The sequence below is a fragment of the Setaria viridis genome, chromosome 4 (genome assembly GCF_005286985.2).
Source record: "Setaria viridis chromosome 4, Setaria_viridis_v4.0, whole genome shotgun sequence".
Classification (NCBI taxonomy): domain Eukaryota; kingdom Viridiplantae; phylum Streptophyta; class Magnoliopsida; order Poales; family Poaceae; genus Setaria; species Setaria viridis.
Window position 1 is genome coordinate 6,884,874 of NC_048266.2, and position 16,464 is coordinate 6,901,337.

Genomic DNA, 16,464 nt, shown 5'->3' on the forward strand with positions numbered 1-16,464 from the left:
TCAAGGAAGGTCAAAAGAGAAACTGAAAGACGGCGATGGTCAAAATAGGTAACGAAAATAATGCTTCTCGCATTACTTGCAACTTTTATGGGTCATTTTCCATGTTGACTTCTCTTATCATCCACGATTACCGATTTCTACAAAATGTAAATGCTGAATTTGTCGTAATTATCCGTATATTTCAAGTACTCTAACTATCTAATTACTCTACTTTGCAAACCATTCTACTTTGCAAACCACTTGGTTTACCACGTGAACGCAGCAAATATAAAAGCCACGCCTGGAAAGCGGGCCCATACCGCTGCTATCTTTGCCGATCCTCGATCCGGTGCGGCTCGCGTCGCGCATGCGGCATGCCCGTGATCCTAGCCGCGTAGAATTCAGAGAGGCACCGACAGGTGGGCCCTCCGTACGGGACGAACGGAACGGACGGCGCCAAATCCGCCACGTGATTGGCCTTTGGTAGGATGGCGGGACGCGTGGCGACGTCCTAATTATGGCGATGATACCGATAGCGGGAGCATCTATTGCACACTACCTATTTTTTACTTTCTATTTAACGCTCTACTTGAATTGGCAAAAATATTCCTCTTCATATCGAGTTGTTCATTCTAAGACTATCCTCCCACTCTCCAAATCCCACCGGCTCGATTCCTCTCTAAAATATACACTCTACATCCACTCCAACAGCTACAACAGCCTCTCCATTTTGCACTATCCATTCGGGCAATTACTGCACATGAGACCCACACTTTGGCAAGAAAAATTGGCTTGCCAAGTTTGGCAAGTGTGAAGAGAAGTTTGCAAGTCGAATAGGATAGAGAGCCATAGCAACTCTATTGGACCAATTTTTCTTAGGTCCCGTTTGGATCATTGGAATTGAATTCCATTCTAATAATCATAATTTAGACACAAATTAATTAAGCTAATATAATTGTATGTGGAATATATTTTTATATTATTGTTGGCGATATGGGAGAGGTACTTATGTGCTGCACTTCTATATAGGGAAGCGAGTTCAAGAGCGTACTATAAGAATTGAATTCCATTCTAATAATCATAATCTATAGAATCAATTTCCATCTCCCACCCCATGAATTTAAGATAGGCTTATATCTAAACTTTGGAAAGTTGTGGAATGCCACTTTCCATGATAAATTAGCCTACTCCATTAAGTAGATTCCAATTCCTTCAAATGAAGGGATCCAAACACGGCCTTACTGATTTGCCAAATTGCAAGTTGGATATCAACGCTCTTGAAGTTAGTCCAGCTGAATTGAGTAGGGACCGGACAATTGAATAAGGTCGTCAGACACCATAATGTCACTAGTGTGTCTCCCTCTTGGGTAAAGAAGAATTTTAATCCCTACATTAAGGATTAAATTATTATCCTAATAAAAGTTAGCATTGAAAAGGCTAGATTGGTGTACAATTATAAAAAATATGAAATCTGAATTCACATTTTTCACAACATATCAATTCCGTAGCAACAAACTAGTACTAGAACACTGCCTTCGTTTCAAAGTAGTAGGAGTATAAGGAGGTACCTTGTGAGTGTATAGATGAATCCTTTTACTTATGGTTTAGATTAGATATAACTTATTAAACTGCTATTAATAGACCCATCGTTTGATTAGATGTGGTCTAGGTCCTCAACACTACACTTGATCGATAGTATTCCTTATCACAAGATTGAAACCATAAGAAAAGTAGTTTTAAATATGAACCTAGTGGTAGTAAAGTTTACGACAAAGTCTACAAATTTATAAGATTAAATCTCAAAGATTAAATTTTTAAATCTTTAAATGCGTGGAGTCTTATTATACAAAAGAGGTAGTATAGTTTTGAGTAAAAGAAAAACAATGGCCGAAACCTAATTTCTCCATCGTATTCTGGAAAAAAATGACCTTACACTTTTAGCTTCCAAGTCCTTATCAAATGAAAAAAAAACAGAACTGCAAGTATCTAGAACCTTTTCTATGTCACCTCCTCGTACACATTGCTCAAAATCCACTACAGCTTTGGTACGGTGGAGGGTGGATCTTGCGTCGTCTTGACATAACTGCCCGTTGACATACAATATGCCGCACACCAGCTAGTGCGTCCCTGCTTGCCGTGTCCGTACATGTGGTTATGTTGGGCCAGACTGCCAGGGAGAGGGCCAGGAAAATCGGCGTCGGTGCAGTCGCGCTTGGACTTTAGGCGACCCGGTCCAAAAGCGTACGGGCTGCTTTTGCATCGGAAAGCGGGAAAAACTGGAGTACGTTATCTTGTCCCGTGCTTTGCCTTTCCCCGGCGCTGGTTTTAGCTTTTCGCCCGGCTGGAGATCGTCAGGCTTGAGCAATTGCGCGCAATTCGACGTGTTCTCGACCGGAATTTGAATTGTTCGCTCTGGAATCTGTCTCTAATTCTATTAGGTCCCGTTTGGATCGTTGGAATTGAATTCCATCCTAATAATTATAATTTAGACACAAATTAATTAAGCTAATATAATTGTATGTGGAATATAGTTGTATATTATAGTTGGTGATATGGGAGAGATACTTGTATGCTGCACTTCTACTATAGAGAAGCGAGTCTAAGAGCGTGCTATAAGAATTGAATTCCATTCTAATAACCATAATCTATAGAATCAATTTCCATCTCCCACCCCATGAATTTAAGATAGGCTTATATCTAAACTTTGGAAAGTTGTGGAATGTCACATTCCAACATAAATTAGCCTACTCCATAAATAGATTCCAATTCCTTGGACCCAAACGGGGCCTTAAGGAAATTAATCTAGTAGTATTCGTTCCATTTCATACGGACGGTAGGTGTCAGTAATTTGACCAGCCATAAACGCACGCAGCAACGGATAATGCTGATCACTCAGGACCGAAGGATCAGGCACCGGGGTGAAAGCTCAGTCTACCGCTTGTTTGGAGACTGCGAGCAGGGTTCGCGTTAGGTACAAGCTCACTCGATCGGTGCAGCCGTGCAGGCCGGCGCACTCGGCACCACTGTTCCGTCCACTCACGCGCACTCGTACGTGGTCGTGGATGATCAATTTGGCAGGTCTCTACTAATAATCAGTGCAAGGCCAGCCGGGTCAAAACGGAACAGGGTTGCTGGCTTGCTGCGAGCTGAATGGATGCGCGCAAGACACGCAGACAAGGGTTGCATTATTATATTAAACTAGCCCCCTGGAACATAGATATCAGGATCTAATGGAACACAATAATAATCAATCGGTGCATGCCACGCTATAAAATAGTAGAGGGCAAAGCCTCTCCAAGCATCCTTTCGCGGCTCCAAACCCGGGCTGGATCGGGCCATCGGTCGCCGTCGTCCGGGGGCCGACCAGGCACGCTGGTGCTATCACAAAGCTACTTTCTACTCTCGTTCCAAATTACTGTTCATTTAATTTTTCGAAATATATAATTTTTTATATGCACTTAGATATATATTGTATCTACATAGCAAGTGTTATGTATATAGAAAAATAAAAATAAATAGTAATTTGGAACAGAAGGAGTATCTTCCTGGGCGATCTGTGCGGCCTGACGCTGTTCTGGTGTGGGGTTGCTTTCGGAGGTTCCATCTTGCCGATACTTCCATTCTTAATCGTCTGTATGCCCGGCTAGCTGTGTCGTCACCTTTCGTGGATTGTTTATGGATGTGTTTCGATCATCTGGATCACTTTTACCATTCATGGTCGCGACACAGTTTTACTCTTTTTGTTAATTTATTTACTTACCGGGTTGGTCAGCTTAATCAATTGAGCATTCCGAGAAGAAAGCCTATCGGTACTAGAGGTGGAGATTTCATGGACATGGAGTGCGGTTGAAGCAAGGCAACAAGGACGTGGCGCTTTAATCCTGGCTTTGCGAGTGTGGAGGCGTATGGTACTTGAATCGTAAAGGTAAAAAGGAGGGAGAGCATGCAAAGTGGCCCGCGAATGCCATTAGCAGGCGGCGTGTGACGTGGCGACACGGCAAAAGCATAGGGGTAGTAATTAAACACACAAAGATCGAAGATGGCCTACGGGCTCATGTGATCATGGAGCCGAGTGGCGTCAAGCTGGGATCAACAGATCGATGCATGGCTTTAAGGCTTTAACGTACGCGCACATTGTCAATGCCCCGGTCCGTAATAATGTAAAAAAAGGAGGGGGAGAGAGAGGGAGGGAGAGTGAGAATTCCACGGCCACATTGTACGGCATGCCCTAGTACATTTCCAAGATGGATTGCCATGCCCCTATACTAAGGGGGTGTTTGGATACGAGGTGTTAAACTTTAACATTGTCACATCGGATGTTCGGATACTAATTAGGAGAACTAAACATGAGCTAATTATAAAACTAATTGCAGAACCCTATGTTAATTCGCGAGACGAATCTATTAAGCCTAATTAATCCATCGTTAGCAAATGGTTACTGTAGCACCACAATGTCAAATCATGGACTAATTAGGCTTAATAGATCGTCTCGCGAATTATACTCCATCTGTGCAATTAGTTTTGTAATTAACCTATGTTTAATACTTCTAATTAGCATCCAAACATCCGATGTGACGGGTGTTAAACTTTAACAACTGGTTGCCAAACAGGCCTCTAGCTATGCACTGTATTGATTTGATTCTGGGATCTCGATTCAATCCGGACAAGAACGACCTGCAACGGATATTGAACAAGCATCGTACGGCGACTGACAGCATAACCCGGCGGCTGCCTCATCAGCAGAAGCAAAGCAAGCAGCCCACCAAATTTCTGCGGGCGCCTTTCCTCTTCTACGCGCAGGCAGGCGCAGTGGCTGTCTTTGCGGGGGCCCAGGCAATTTAAGCGGGGGAAAGCACGGGCCCGCGCCCCACACGCGGCATCCGTCCGGTGCGCGGCCGGGGGCCACGCCGAGCGCCCGCAACGGCGCCGCCGACCCACGAGCGGCACGGCACGTCCCGGCGCTAGTCGCCGGTGGCCTGTGCTATCCAGCGTGGTGGGCTACACCTACACGGCTCCGCCGGCAAAGGCCTCGGCCGGCGTCGGTGGACGTGCACTTCGTTCGCGTCGGTCGAGCACGCAAGCAAATAGCCGAGAGAGCGGACGCGGAGGAGCTAGCCCGTCAGGTTTTCCATCGGTGATCGGGGGTGGGGGGATGAATGGGAATCGGGAAAGCGACAGTTAAAGGCTTGGCTTGTCCTGTCGACACGAACGCTGGGGCCTGGTGGTTAGCTAGTGCGATGTTGACCTTTGGTGTGGCGGGGCATGTTCGTTCTCTCCTCTCTCCGGGGCTGATACGGGGGACCATGGCCCCGTGGGCGGTTCTCACCTTCTCCGATCTCCATCACCTCTTGGCCATGTGTTTGCACCGTCGCAGCTAGCGTCTAGGGTGGTGGTTCTCCTGCCTTCTCCACAATCCAACTCAAATCTATTTATTTTTCAATTTAAAATCATATATTATTATAGCCTAACCTTTATTGAGTCCGATCTTTAAATTTGTTAGGCTAAATTTAGGAGCCTTTACCACCCAGTGTCACTGTGACATACGCCAGTGTGGGGCCGGGAACATTTCTCCTGTTTATTTTGTATATGGCTGAAAAATGCCGTTGCTCGTATTCTTAGCTAATTATTTTTTTTTCAATCATAGGCGACGTGTTATTCTTTAATTTGGTAGTATGCGGCATCTGTCAAATAAGTGTGCGTGCATGTGAGGGTGTCAGCGTCAACGTACATGTACCATGCTCCTTGAAATGAAAACACGATTACCCACCTCATCACCGGCAATGCCACCTTTCGGGTCGGATCGTTAAGTGAAACTTTCCTTTAAAAAAAAAACCTTGCCTGCAGTTCAGCAGAAATGGGCCAGTTTTCGTTGTATTAAATAAAGTAGGCCGTAGCTGGGCCTTTGAGGCCACTTTGAAAGAACATCTAATTTAGAATTCAGCCCACTACCACGCTTTGTCATGTACTCATCATATGCGCAAACAGTAGTCGGCCTTTTTTTTTTCTTAAGATAATGGAAACAGAATTTAAAAAAAAAGGATAATGGAAACAGTAGTAGTAGGTCTTCTTTATGCGCTCCATTTACATAAGAAACAGAATTAAGTGTGAAGCAACATCAATGTCGTCAAGGGAAAGCAGAAATTCGTTAAGAAAAATAATCCAGACTCCGAATTAAGATCAGTGCACAAAGTAACAGAACAGAGCTCAATACACAAACTAGCTGTACATACATTATACATACATACCGTATACGATTTACATGTCACACCTCAAGTGCTACCATTTACATATAATAAACTAATTTTTTTAGGATTGCATAATAATTTCTAATCAGTTGTAGTACAAGTCAGGAGTACTATTTTTTTTTAATCAAGGCACCATCGAACCCGAAGAATAATCACTTCGACCAGCTGGTGCCACACTCGGCGCCCGGGTCCAACGGCGAAGGCGACGGGGCGCCGGCGCCGGCGCCGTCCTCCGGGACGCCGACGGGGACGTCGGAGAACGTGGCCAGCACGCGGCGGACGCTCATGCTCCGCATGGGCCGGAAGCTGAGCGATCTCGCCGCCGCCTTCCCCGGGGAGAAGACGTCCGAGGACTTGCGCAGGATCAGGTAGACCAGCGCCTGGACCAGCGCGAACACGGCCACCTTCGCCAGCGCGTCGCCGAGCTCCGGCGAGACCATGAACGACGTCGCCTCCACATTGCCCATTGCTAACCGTGTCGATCAACTTGCTCGCTGTGATCGATCGGCTACTCGCTGTCGATGACTTCAAATGAGAAAGATCGATGGATAGCTTGTGATCGAGGAGATGTGGAGTATGTGTGCGAATGATTTGGTTTGTTCAGTTCTTGGATGGATTGGTTTATATAGGCAGCATCACCATCTCGATATGGCCATCGTCTGTGTAAGGCTTGTACGCAAGCGGTAGTGTGTGGCTGTGTGCTGGGGCTTCAGATCAAGACGTGTTGTTCGGCTGCTCCGATCCGGTGCCTGGGCCGTGCTTGCGGGGGAAGGAAGGAGGCGCAAGCCTGCACGTTTTGTTTCCACTACCGAAACTTTATTGGCATGCATCACCAGGTTACTCGTCTTTGTCTGCCTCGGACCTCGGAACTTCAGATCGAGCGTTGAACAGAGTCTTTGGAGGTTGACGTTTTGGAAAGCAGGCCGGGTTCAGTTAGGTCATTGTTAAACTGAATTGTTTGGAAAGAATGGTGGATGTCTGTATGGCGATGAGTCCAGCTTAGGTGAGGTAACAGACGTACGTTCAAGTTTCTACAAGAAAACAATCCCTGTCTCCATTTGAGCAATTAAGCTCGATCAAGCTTATCCAGCTTCCAGATATGTATGGTCTTAGACTCTTAGAGTGTGAGATCGCGTAGTAGTTTGCTTTTGACGATTGAGAGTAGAGTGTGATCAAGTCCCTTGTTCTGGTTAAGGCGCGATCCATTCAGAATAGACCGTGGCGTGTTCTGCCGGGGCGGCCTGAAATCAGCAGGAGGACAAGGTAACGTGAGCTCACGTGGCGGCCGGGTGCTCCGGACGCGGTTCCAGGCAGCTAAGCTGGCCCTTGCAAGCCAAGCAAGCTAGTGCTCATCAGTAGCTTGCAGCGTCACTAGTAACTAGTAACCCATGCTTGCTTTGCAAGCCCTTTGCGTTGCTTGCTTGTACATGCACGAGACCGCCGCTAGCGTTGCATTCGTTCTGCTCACTTTTCGTGATGATGAGTAACCGGGAGGTACCAGAAATGTGACGTCGTCGTGTCACTTTATGCAAAGGTGTCCGATTGTGTCTACTCTTGGAGAAACAAAGGCATGTAGTGCCTTGGCAAACGAAGCTGACATGTGGCGAAATCACATGAACACGAACAGCGATGGTTGGCAAGAGCTGCCTAAGAGGCTAAGACGACAGAGATAGACAACATGTTAAGCTGTCGTAGCAGCTCATTTTTTTTTTCCAGGAACTACTCGTGGCGTGCTGGGACCGGGGAGGCTGGCTACCTACAGTAATATAGTTTCTCGGCTCATCTCTGGTATTTTACTATTTGTAATAGTAAATTTACAGCCATCCCGCTACTGTCGCTTTGGCCGAGTGGTTAAGGCGTGTGCCTGCTAAGTACATGGGGTTTCCCCGCGAGAGTTCGAATCTCTCAGGCGACGTAGATTTTTTTTAATCCTGTTTCAGTTCCCTCAGTTTTACCAAATTCTCTGGGCATTTATCCTAGTGTTTTTTTTATCCTCTTCATTCAAGTTATCTTGTGTTTGATGTTTTTATCATGTCTCATTTCCCTTTGTTTTACCAATTTCTGTTTCAGTTCCCTTTTACTGTAACGAAACTGTTTTTATGTCATAAATCATGAGGAAATAAGTAAAAGGGTGTTCTTCGCAATATGTTTTTGGCCCTCAAAAGAGGAGGGAAGAAAACTACAGTAATATGGTTGGGGAATTCTATGATCCAGAAACTCAGCTTCCCCTTTGTTTCTGAATTGAAATTTCCTCAATTTTATGTGAACATTTTCTTGGATCTACTACCTCCGTTCTAAAATAAATAAATATTTGAGAACGGAGTACCTGAAAGCTGCTCGATCATCTGGAAATCTGTTTGACCCCATGTTAAAGATGGATTTAATTGAAAGCATATGCCCTATTTGCTAAGAAGTAAGAATGACCAGGGTGAGACATCTGATGAAAGCTGTCACTACTCTTAGACGCACCCAGTAGAAACTAGAAAATCAATCTCAAGTTGCCGGGTTTCATTTTGCTAACGGGCATTTATGATATTTACTAGTTTTGATAACTACTTATACAACATTTACACACAGGAAAAGGGTTACATGAAGGGAGCAAATACAGATGCTCTTGTAAAGATTAAGAATAAAATTATACAACAGACTCACTAGAGGAGTAATGCTAATTGGCATTTCTTTTTTGCCAGACTGTAGTCTTCCTATACGAGCTACATTTTGAGCCATTTCCTGAACTGTATCAGGTTACAACAAGCGGAGGCTGGCATTTTATTGCTTCACAAGGTTGCAGCTCCCAGCTTAGCTCTCAATTCCACATTCTCCCTTTGTAATCGCTCAACCTCAGCCTTCAGCGCAGCATTCTCATGCCGTAAGCTTTCCACCTCCCCTTCAAGTGTATTATTTTCTCCCTAAAACAAAGATGGGCCAGAAGAAAAATACCATAGTAAGAGAGCTTGTTAGGTAGGCATTGGCAAATTCTTTTGTAATTTTGCTAGGTTGCTTCCTGTTGATGTATGACTCTTACATTCTCCTGTTGTTCAGTGACAGGTAAAGATGGGAATTGGCCAGTGTATGGTGCACCAAGCAAGACCTCCCTAATAACTTCATGTGCTGCCAAGCTATCAATTCCCATGTTCTCATAACTCCAAAATGCACCCAGTGTTCCCAAGAACCCTTCGTGACATAGAAATGTTGTCTCGACTTCACCTTTGGACCTGGAAAGCAAAGAAAAAAAGGAGGTAAGGAACTAGACTAAGTGGACAACTGGACATGTAGCAAGCGCAGTCATGGTGCTGAACAGCAAATATCAGTAAGTACAATAATATTTGTCACTGTATCGCAATTTAAATTCTTATTACCAATATTTTAGGGAACGAGAGATCTTGTCCATAGTCTTTTCATGACCACAGACGTAAGCACCTCGGAAGAAAATTCTCTTCAGGCCTGAAAGATTAGCCACAAAGTAGGCTATCTAGAAGAGAGGTAAAAATAAGCTCAGGATAACTAATGAATGATAACTAGTAACCACATATCTGAAGAGAAAAATACCTGCCCAATGTTGTAAGTGAAAGAATTCAATAGAGCAGCAGCAAGATCCTCCATTTTATAATCTGATAGTTTGTTTGAGTTCACTTTTCCAAAGCTAGCCGCAGTAGTGGATGCTGGAAGACCAATCTGATAAAGAGAAACAAGAAATGATGGACACACTGAAACTATTAATTACAATTTGTCCAATGAAGCTAACAAATCAAAAGCATTCCGCATACATATATTTATAACTTAGAAGGTTAATTGAATACTACACATAATGGTCCAAGAAGTCTAAGCTAATGTGCTTGAGTTTCAGTACTTCCATGATAAGTGCATCAAACACCTAAAACTAATCCTATAAAGTAAACATGTATTATACATCCATCTTTTTAAGTAATGACAATGGCATATGTATATAAATGCAAACCTGAAGCCTCTGATATTTACTGTGCCCTGATGGATGCAAAGAGTTGTAGTTTAACTAAGATCATGATGACTGTTTCGGGCACGTGCTGCAATGTGCTATGTATTTTTCTTATTTTCTTTTCCTGCTCCAGAACAGAATAGATTACTTCCCAGGTCATCATTCAGCAGAGGCAGTGTGATGTGATTTTCGTAAAAAAAAATTCTCTTAGAACCGATAAGAGAGCTGTTGCACTGTTGCTTATTACCGGCAAAAAATTTCACATAGAAGGCCTCTTTTTCAGAGAATGGGTAAGTACCTTCGGATAACCCTCTTCCCCATATATGTCTCCAACAGTCAAATCAACGGACAAATTATTGCCCCTCTGGCTCAACTCCAAGAATTCTTCATAACTAAAACGAAAAGCTTAATTGTGTAACCAAAAGAAAATCTTATACCAGTAATTGGTTAGTACCTTGAACAGCCAGTCAAAAGCCTGGCAAGACCAAGAATAGTACCACCACCTAGATGGGATCCTATAATTCTTTCAAACTTCCCCTTACCAATTACCTGTTCATAAAAAACGTGTTGCTGTGAAAAAGATTTTTTAAAGAACATTGTTGATAACAGCTGACTTGTGAAGAATATAATTAATGGAAAGAGAAGCAGTGTACTGGCGAACCTCGATCATGCTGACACCTGATCCGATATTAACAAGAAGGTAAGGAAATATATTGCTATCATTCTCTTCATCTGCTGATATACCATCAACAGGTGCTGTTGCCTCATGATGAGGCTCCTGTATCAATAGAAAGGCAAAGCAGGGAAATAACACATTTAGCTTGGCAAACATAAATCCTTGTATGTAGAACCTACACTTCTCTAAGCAGTAGTCACCTATGTTGCATACTGAAAAGATTCATAAAAACATATAGATCGGAATGATCAAAGGTTAGCCCTCAAATCATGGTTTACTTTAGCAAGCACACTACTTGTTTGTAATGGTGGGTACTGTTTAAAAGCATTTTCCTTATACATAAAGCAAGAGACCCAAACTTCATATGAGGACAACAATGATACAGGTGCACAGGATATCCTTGTTGAAACTCACCTTCTCCTTTGATTCCTCAAGGGTAAGATTTTCACCACTGAGATCCCCATAACTCATTAAGGCACCAAGCGCTCCCAAATACCCTTCATGTCGCAAGAATACTGCTTGCATTTGGCTCTGTGACCTGGTCCATGCATATGTTTAGATTCTTGCCATAGACTCTTCATAATGGTAAAGCTAGAGAATTCAGAGTCAGACACAGATACATAGCATGCATTTCCTCCTTTTTCTTATAACAAACGTATGCACAAAGTGATTAATTGCATATGAAATGTACACCAGAAATGCTTACCAGAAATCAATTGCAAAAGAAATGTTTTCCATTGTGCTTTTGTGTCCACGTATATATGATCCACCGAAGAAGACCCTTCGGAGGCCCAGGAGTGATGCAACAAGGAAAGCAATCTGAAGGACACATACAATGAATTGATAACAATAATAAATATAACAGAAATAGATGAAACCCAAGATTGAGCAGTCTCTGACAGTAATCCTATTAAGGCAGAGCTCGTTCCACAAACTACTGAATGTGTAAATCTTTCTATCGAGCCATTTCACCCAATAATAGAAATAGGTCAGCAAACTTCCATTCCCTCCACTCAAACTTTAGAAAGAGGTGTTCTCATACCATAATTTTTTCAAAAACAAGTGGACATATCTAGATTGTTTCCTTCAATAAAAAAATCTTGGGTGTCATAGGTGCAAATAGCTAATGAAGTAACTGGCAGAATTTATTCCTTTTTTTCAGTATTCTCATTTGAGAGTTAGAAGTCTAATTTCATACGAAGCAAACAGGAAAAGGAAAAGGATCTTGCCTGTGCAATGTTGTAGGTGAAGGCGCTCAACAATGTGGATGCAAGGTCTTCAGGCTTATAATCTGTCAGCTTTTTTTTGGAAGTAATAACTTTCCCAAAGCTAGAAGCAAGAGTTGACATCGAAAGTCCTTGCTGGCACATATAAGAATGGATCAATCAACCATCTACGAGGATTGATGCCCAACAATGATAAGAGAAAGGAACACTACAAAAGATTTCTTATGGAATAAAAGATGATGACAGGCATTCACAGCAACTATGAAAGATGCTAGAAAAAGTCCTCCCTCAAATTGGAGTCCTCTTAATTAAGATTAATAAAGAAGAACCATTAGATATAATTAGGGAACTTATATAAACTTAAGAAAACTATTATAAAAGATATACATAGACTCCCACCTCCAGGTTTACATAAACTCAAGATAAATGTACTAATAAAGGTAGCAAAAGTCCTCTTAATACAAGAGATCCCAAATATTAACGCATGAACCGTGATATATTAGTTCTCGAAGATATAGCACATGCATGCAAATGCACAGGCCAACCAATCTAGTAATCAGAAACATAGATGGATGGATGTCACAAATCATTTTAAACAGAATGTGCAGTTATGGATTCGGTAATGCTAGAAAAGTGAGTCTATCCAAGGAAAGTATATCTGTACTTCTGTAGGTTGGAATCCTATGTAAGGTTTGTCAAAAAAAAACCCTAAGTAATGATGCCTTCAATATTCACCCAGCAAAAAAGGAAAAGAAAAAAAACAGGATGAACATACATGCCTACATACTATAGCAGTACTAGCCCACAAAAAGCCAAATAAGAAGAAACAAGGACGCGTATCAGAAATGAAAAACAAATCGTGACAGCATCACAGAAGAGAAATGATATGCTCTATCATCAAAATACAGCAACAAAAGGGGTGAAGACAAACCTTCTGGCAGACAAGCTCTCCACATATATCCTTGACAATTAGATCAAGGACAAAGTTGTCCCCTTTCTGGCTTAATTGCAAGAATTCATCATAACTAAGAGAATTGTAACATGTTAGTAGGGGAAAACAGCAAACAAGTCATTGCATGACGCAGAAGGTTCAATATTACCTCTTACAGCCTGTTAAAAGTTTCGCTAAACCAAACATGGTACCGCCACCGATGTGTGTCCCAGTTACCCTTTCAAACTTTCTATTTCCAGTGACCTACATATGCTTTAACATATAGTCATATGAGTTGCACTGCAATGCGCTTCCAAAAAAGTATCCTATGTAGAATTACAACCTTCAGTATGCTAACTCCTGAGCCAATGTTGACAAGTAGGTAAGGAAACAAGTTGTTTGGGGAAACATCTACTGGATTCCTCTGTCCATTCATGTGTGTGAAGGCTGCGCCAGGGATATTCTGCAAGATAACATCAGTTAAAGGAGAAACATGTTCTGCATCAAAATAATTAAATAATGTGTGGCTAATGAGCTGACTATGTAAGTTGCTCAAGAATGTGATCGAACCACCTGAAAAGGTGAGTGAAAGTTAAAAATAAAACTTAACTGTAAGCATACAAGCAAGGATATTTGTCAGTGAAATAAGATGACATGGAAAATGTAGCTAAGGACTGACCTGCAACAAAAAGTTTGCTCCAGAAACAACGCTATCCATTTCATCAAGCTTGTCCAGACAAACACCTAGTTTCTCCCGGAAATCATCAGCAAATTTATATGCTCCACCGCCTGTAGCCTGTGCATGGTGTCTATTATATAGTTTTCTCAATTCTTTGGAAAAGAAAGCACAAAAGCATGTCATCCAACAATCTTATGTTGTCATGTCATCCAACAATCTTCTGTTATGAAAGATCGATACTGGTAACACCAGACATCAGATTTTGACAAGGCTTGTTCTAATAACAACATGTACGCATAAGATATCATACTAGGGAGACAGGTAAAAGCTCTGTTTTTGAAAGCTCAAGAAGCAATTGAGCTCTGTTTCTCAGGGTACAATATACCAAAATATTATTACTCTATAAGAGTTGCCAGTGGCAGTGAAAGGGGGGACAATTATCCAAGAATTACTTCAACCAAATGTAAATACGAGTATACATATATTTACACCATGTTGATAATTTTTACATGCCATCTCAAGTAGGAAACAATATTAGCGAATTTTGACAGCAACATCTCCACTGTCATAATGAACACAACAGAATCCAATGAAACAATAACAGGGATTTTTGGTGATAGTTTGTTTTTTTGTATGGGTAGAGGTAAACCATTTTCCCAGAATGACCTTGGAAATAAAAATACAAGAATTGCAAACTGCAGGAAGCCCAAAACGGCTTCCTTTGCATTAATATCTTTATCATTTTTGGCTACAAATACATAAGCTCAAGAAAAGTTACCTTCAGCGGCATGTTTTCTTTGCTTGACCTTGTCCCTGACATACAAAATTACAATTTAATACACCATAAACAGTGCCCCCTGACATAACTAAACAGGTAAGTTGAAATTTAACATGCAGTAAAAACAGAAGATCACATTAAAAAAAGAAATGCCGGTTACTACAGACATATCCATGCTCCAGGTTGCTATAGGAAATTACTGGACCAATCTATCCGAAAATTGGGAGTAGTAATCAATATAGATGCCGCTTCCAATCAATATAGATGCCGCTTTTCAAAAAGGGAAACATTAAAGTAGGTATGATGAGAGCTCGTCACACACTACAATGGAAAGTTCTAAATGTGGCAAAGGAATATCCCAACTCCTGACCAGCTAGTAGCCGTCATCAAGCCTCTACGCTGTCCTACTCATTTCTCCCCAACCAACAGGCCACCGAATCCTCCTCTAGTGCCCACATACCGAAACTGTCGCGATCTCAAATCCAAGGATCATCAGCGCCTACCGTTGCAGCCGAGGAGCCCCTTCGCCCGGACGAAGTCGAAGCACTCCTGGAGCCGGCGCCTCTCGAACTTGGCGAACCGCAGCTCCGCGCCGTCGCCGTCGCCGTCGCCATCGCCGCTGCCTCCTCCGCCGCAGCTCGCCGTGTACACCAGCTTGATCAGAGTCCCTGCGACCCACCAGAATTCAGGAGGAGGAAGGGAGCAGGGAATTTCGGGAGCGCACAGACAGGGTGGAGCCTGGGGAGGGACGTACCGCCGATGTCGAGGGCGAGGAGCGGGGACGCGGCGGGCTGGCGCGGGAGGAAGATGGGCGGGTTGCGGCCCTCGATGTCCCCGCGGATCTCGGCGCCCGAGAGGTCGACGACGCGGCCGCGGCGGCCCGTCGCCTCGCCCATGCCGCCCGCCGCCGTCACGGATCGCTGCGCGCCCGGGATCGCGGGGCCCGCATTCGCCCGCTGGCCTCCGCCTCCTCGTCGCCGCCGCGCGCGCGCCGCCTCGGTTTTGACTTACTCCCGCGGCTGCTGGCCTGCTGCCGGCAGTTGGGGCTCTCCCGCTCTGCTGCCTGGCTGGCTGGCTGTCTCGGTCGCGTCGCGTGGCGTGGCGCGGGCACCAAGTGTGCACGCGCGATCTCTCTCTCTCGCTCGCGGTGGGGGCGGGTTGGAATTATTTGGGTGGCTGTGGGGTGGGGTTGGTTTGGTTTGGTGGGGACGGTGGTGATGGGTTCACGTTCTCACCGGTTCGGAGACCAGAATACTAGTAGTAGAACGGGAGCGGAATTATCCGCCACGCCAGGCTGGGCCGGCCTCGCGTCTCGGCCTCTCTCGCCGTCGAAATCTCGTTACCTCTCTGGAACGGTACAGACTACAGAACCGTGATCTTCTTCTTCTTCTCTCTCTGCTGGAAGAGCCGACCCGGGCCCCTTCTTAAGATGCCCACCAGCAGAAACAGCAGGTCGATCAAGTCACATAAATTGGTGGGGTCAGGTACGCCGTACGCATATTGAATTCTCCTCATAGAGTTCAGTGAGAGCCACCATCAACCAAGCGTGGCATGCATGTTTGGATTAGGCTGGCGAGTCATCGCTTACGCAAACGAGATCTCTCCAGCAGATTTTCTCCTCTCTTTTTTGTGTGCGCACATATGCTGCGAACCTTTAGCCTGATGAAACTTGGATTAGCATCGGTCAGATACGGTTAACCGAGCCACGTGGCGGCGCTATGGGCGATCGACAAAGAGCTGCTGGCAGCGAGACTGACCAGCTTAGCGTGCGCATCACGCGCGCCGGGTTGCCGATCCGGTTGCACACAACTTCCGTCGCTCAACCTCCCCGGTCGCGCGCGCTCTACAGTTTCCGTGCACGGGGAAAGGAATTGTATTGAGCCCAAAGATTTTGCGCCGGCCGGGCGTCACGGCGAAATCATGGGTCCTGTGGATCGGCATGATGGGTCATCAAGTAATGAGTAGCCGGTGTTCTAATGAATGATATCCCGTTCC

The 16,464-nt window shown here is 44.1% G+C and overlaps 2 protein-coding genes and 1 non-coding gene across 3 annotated transcripts; 1 reads left to right on the top strand and 2 right to left on the bottom strand.

Moving 5' to 3' along the window:
• Positions 1-6,156: 6,156 nt before the first annotated feature.
• LOC117853333 (uncharacterized) lies at positions 6,157-7,044 on the bottom strand. Its single transcript, XM_034735725.2, has one exon. The coding sequence runs from the start codon at positions 6,689-6,691 to the stop codon at positions 6,377-6,379; it is 315 nt and encodes a 104-aa protein (XP_034591616.1). The 5' UTR covers positions 6,692-7,044; the 3' UTR covers positions 6,157-6,376.
• A 1,013-nt stretch (positions 7,045-8,057) lies between these two features.
• Positions 8,058-8,139, top strand: TRNAS-GCU (transfer RNA serine (anticodon GCU)). The gene has a single exon. It is a non-coding gene; the product is annotated as a tRNA-Ser (tRNA).
• A 572-nt stretch (positions 8,140-8,711) lies between these two features.
• Positions 8,712-15,847, bottom strand: LOC117852879 (pantothenate kinase 1). The gene is made up of 17 exons (XM_034735165.2): positions 15,224-15,847; positions 14,973-15,137; positions 14,470-14,504; positions 13,692-13,808; positions 13,356-13,475; positions 13,182-13,276; positions 13,013-13,106; positions 12,085-12,216; positions 11,562-11,674; positions 11,270-11,393; positions 10,841-10,957; positions 10,634-10,728; positions 10,478-10,571; positions 9,774-9,899; positions 9,584-9,696; positions 9,250-9,439; positions 8,712-9,133 (listed from the first exon to the last, which is right to left on the bottom strand). Exons 1-17 carry the CDS (start codon positions 15,363-15,365, stop codon positions 9,002-9,004), a joined length of 2,004 nt encoding a protein of 667 aa, XP_034591056.1. The 5' UTR covers positions 15,366-15,847; the 3' UTR covers positions 8,712-9,001.
• Between the last annotated feature and the right edge of the window lie 617 nt (positions 15,848-16,464).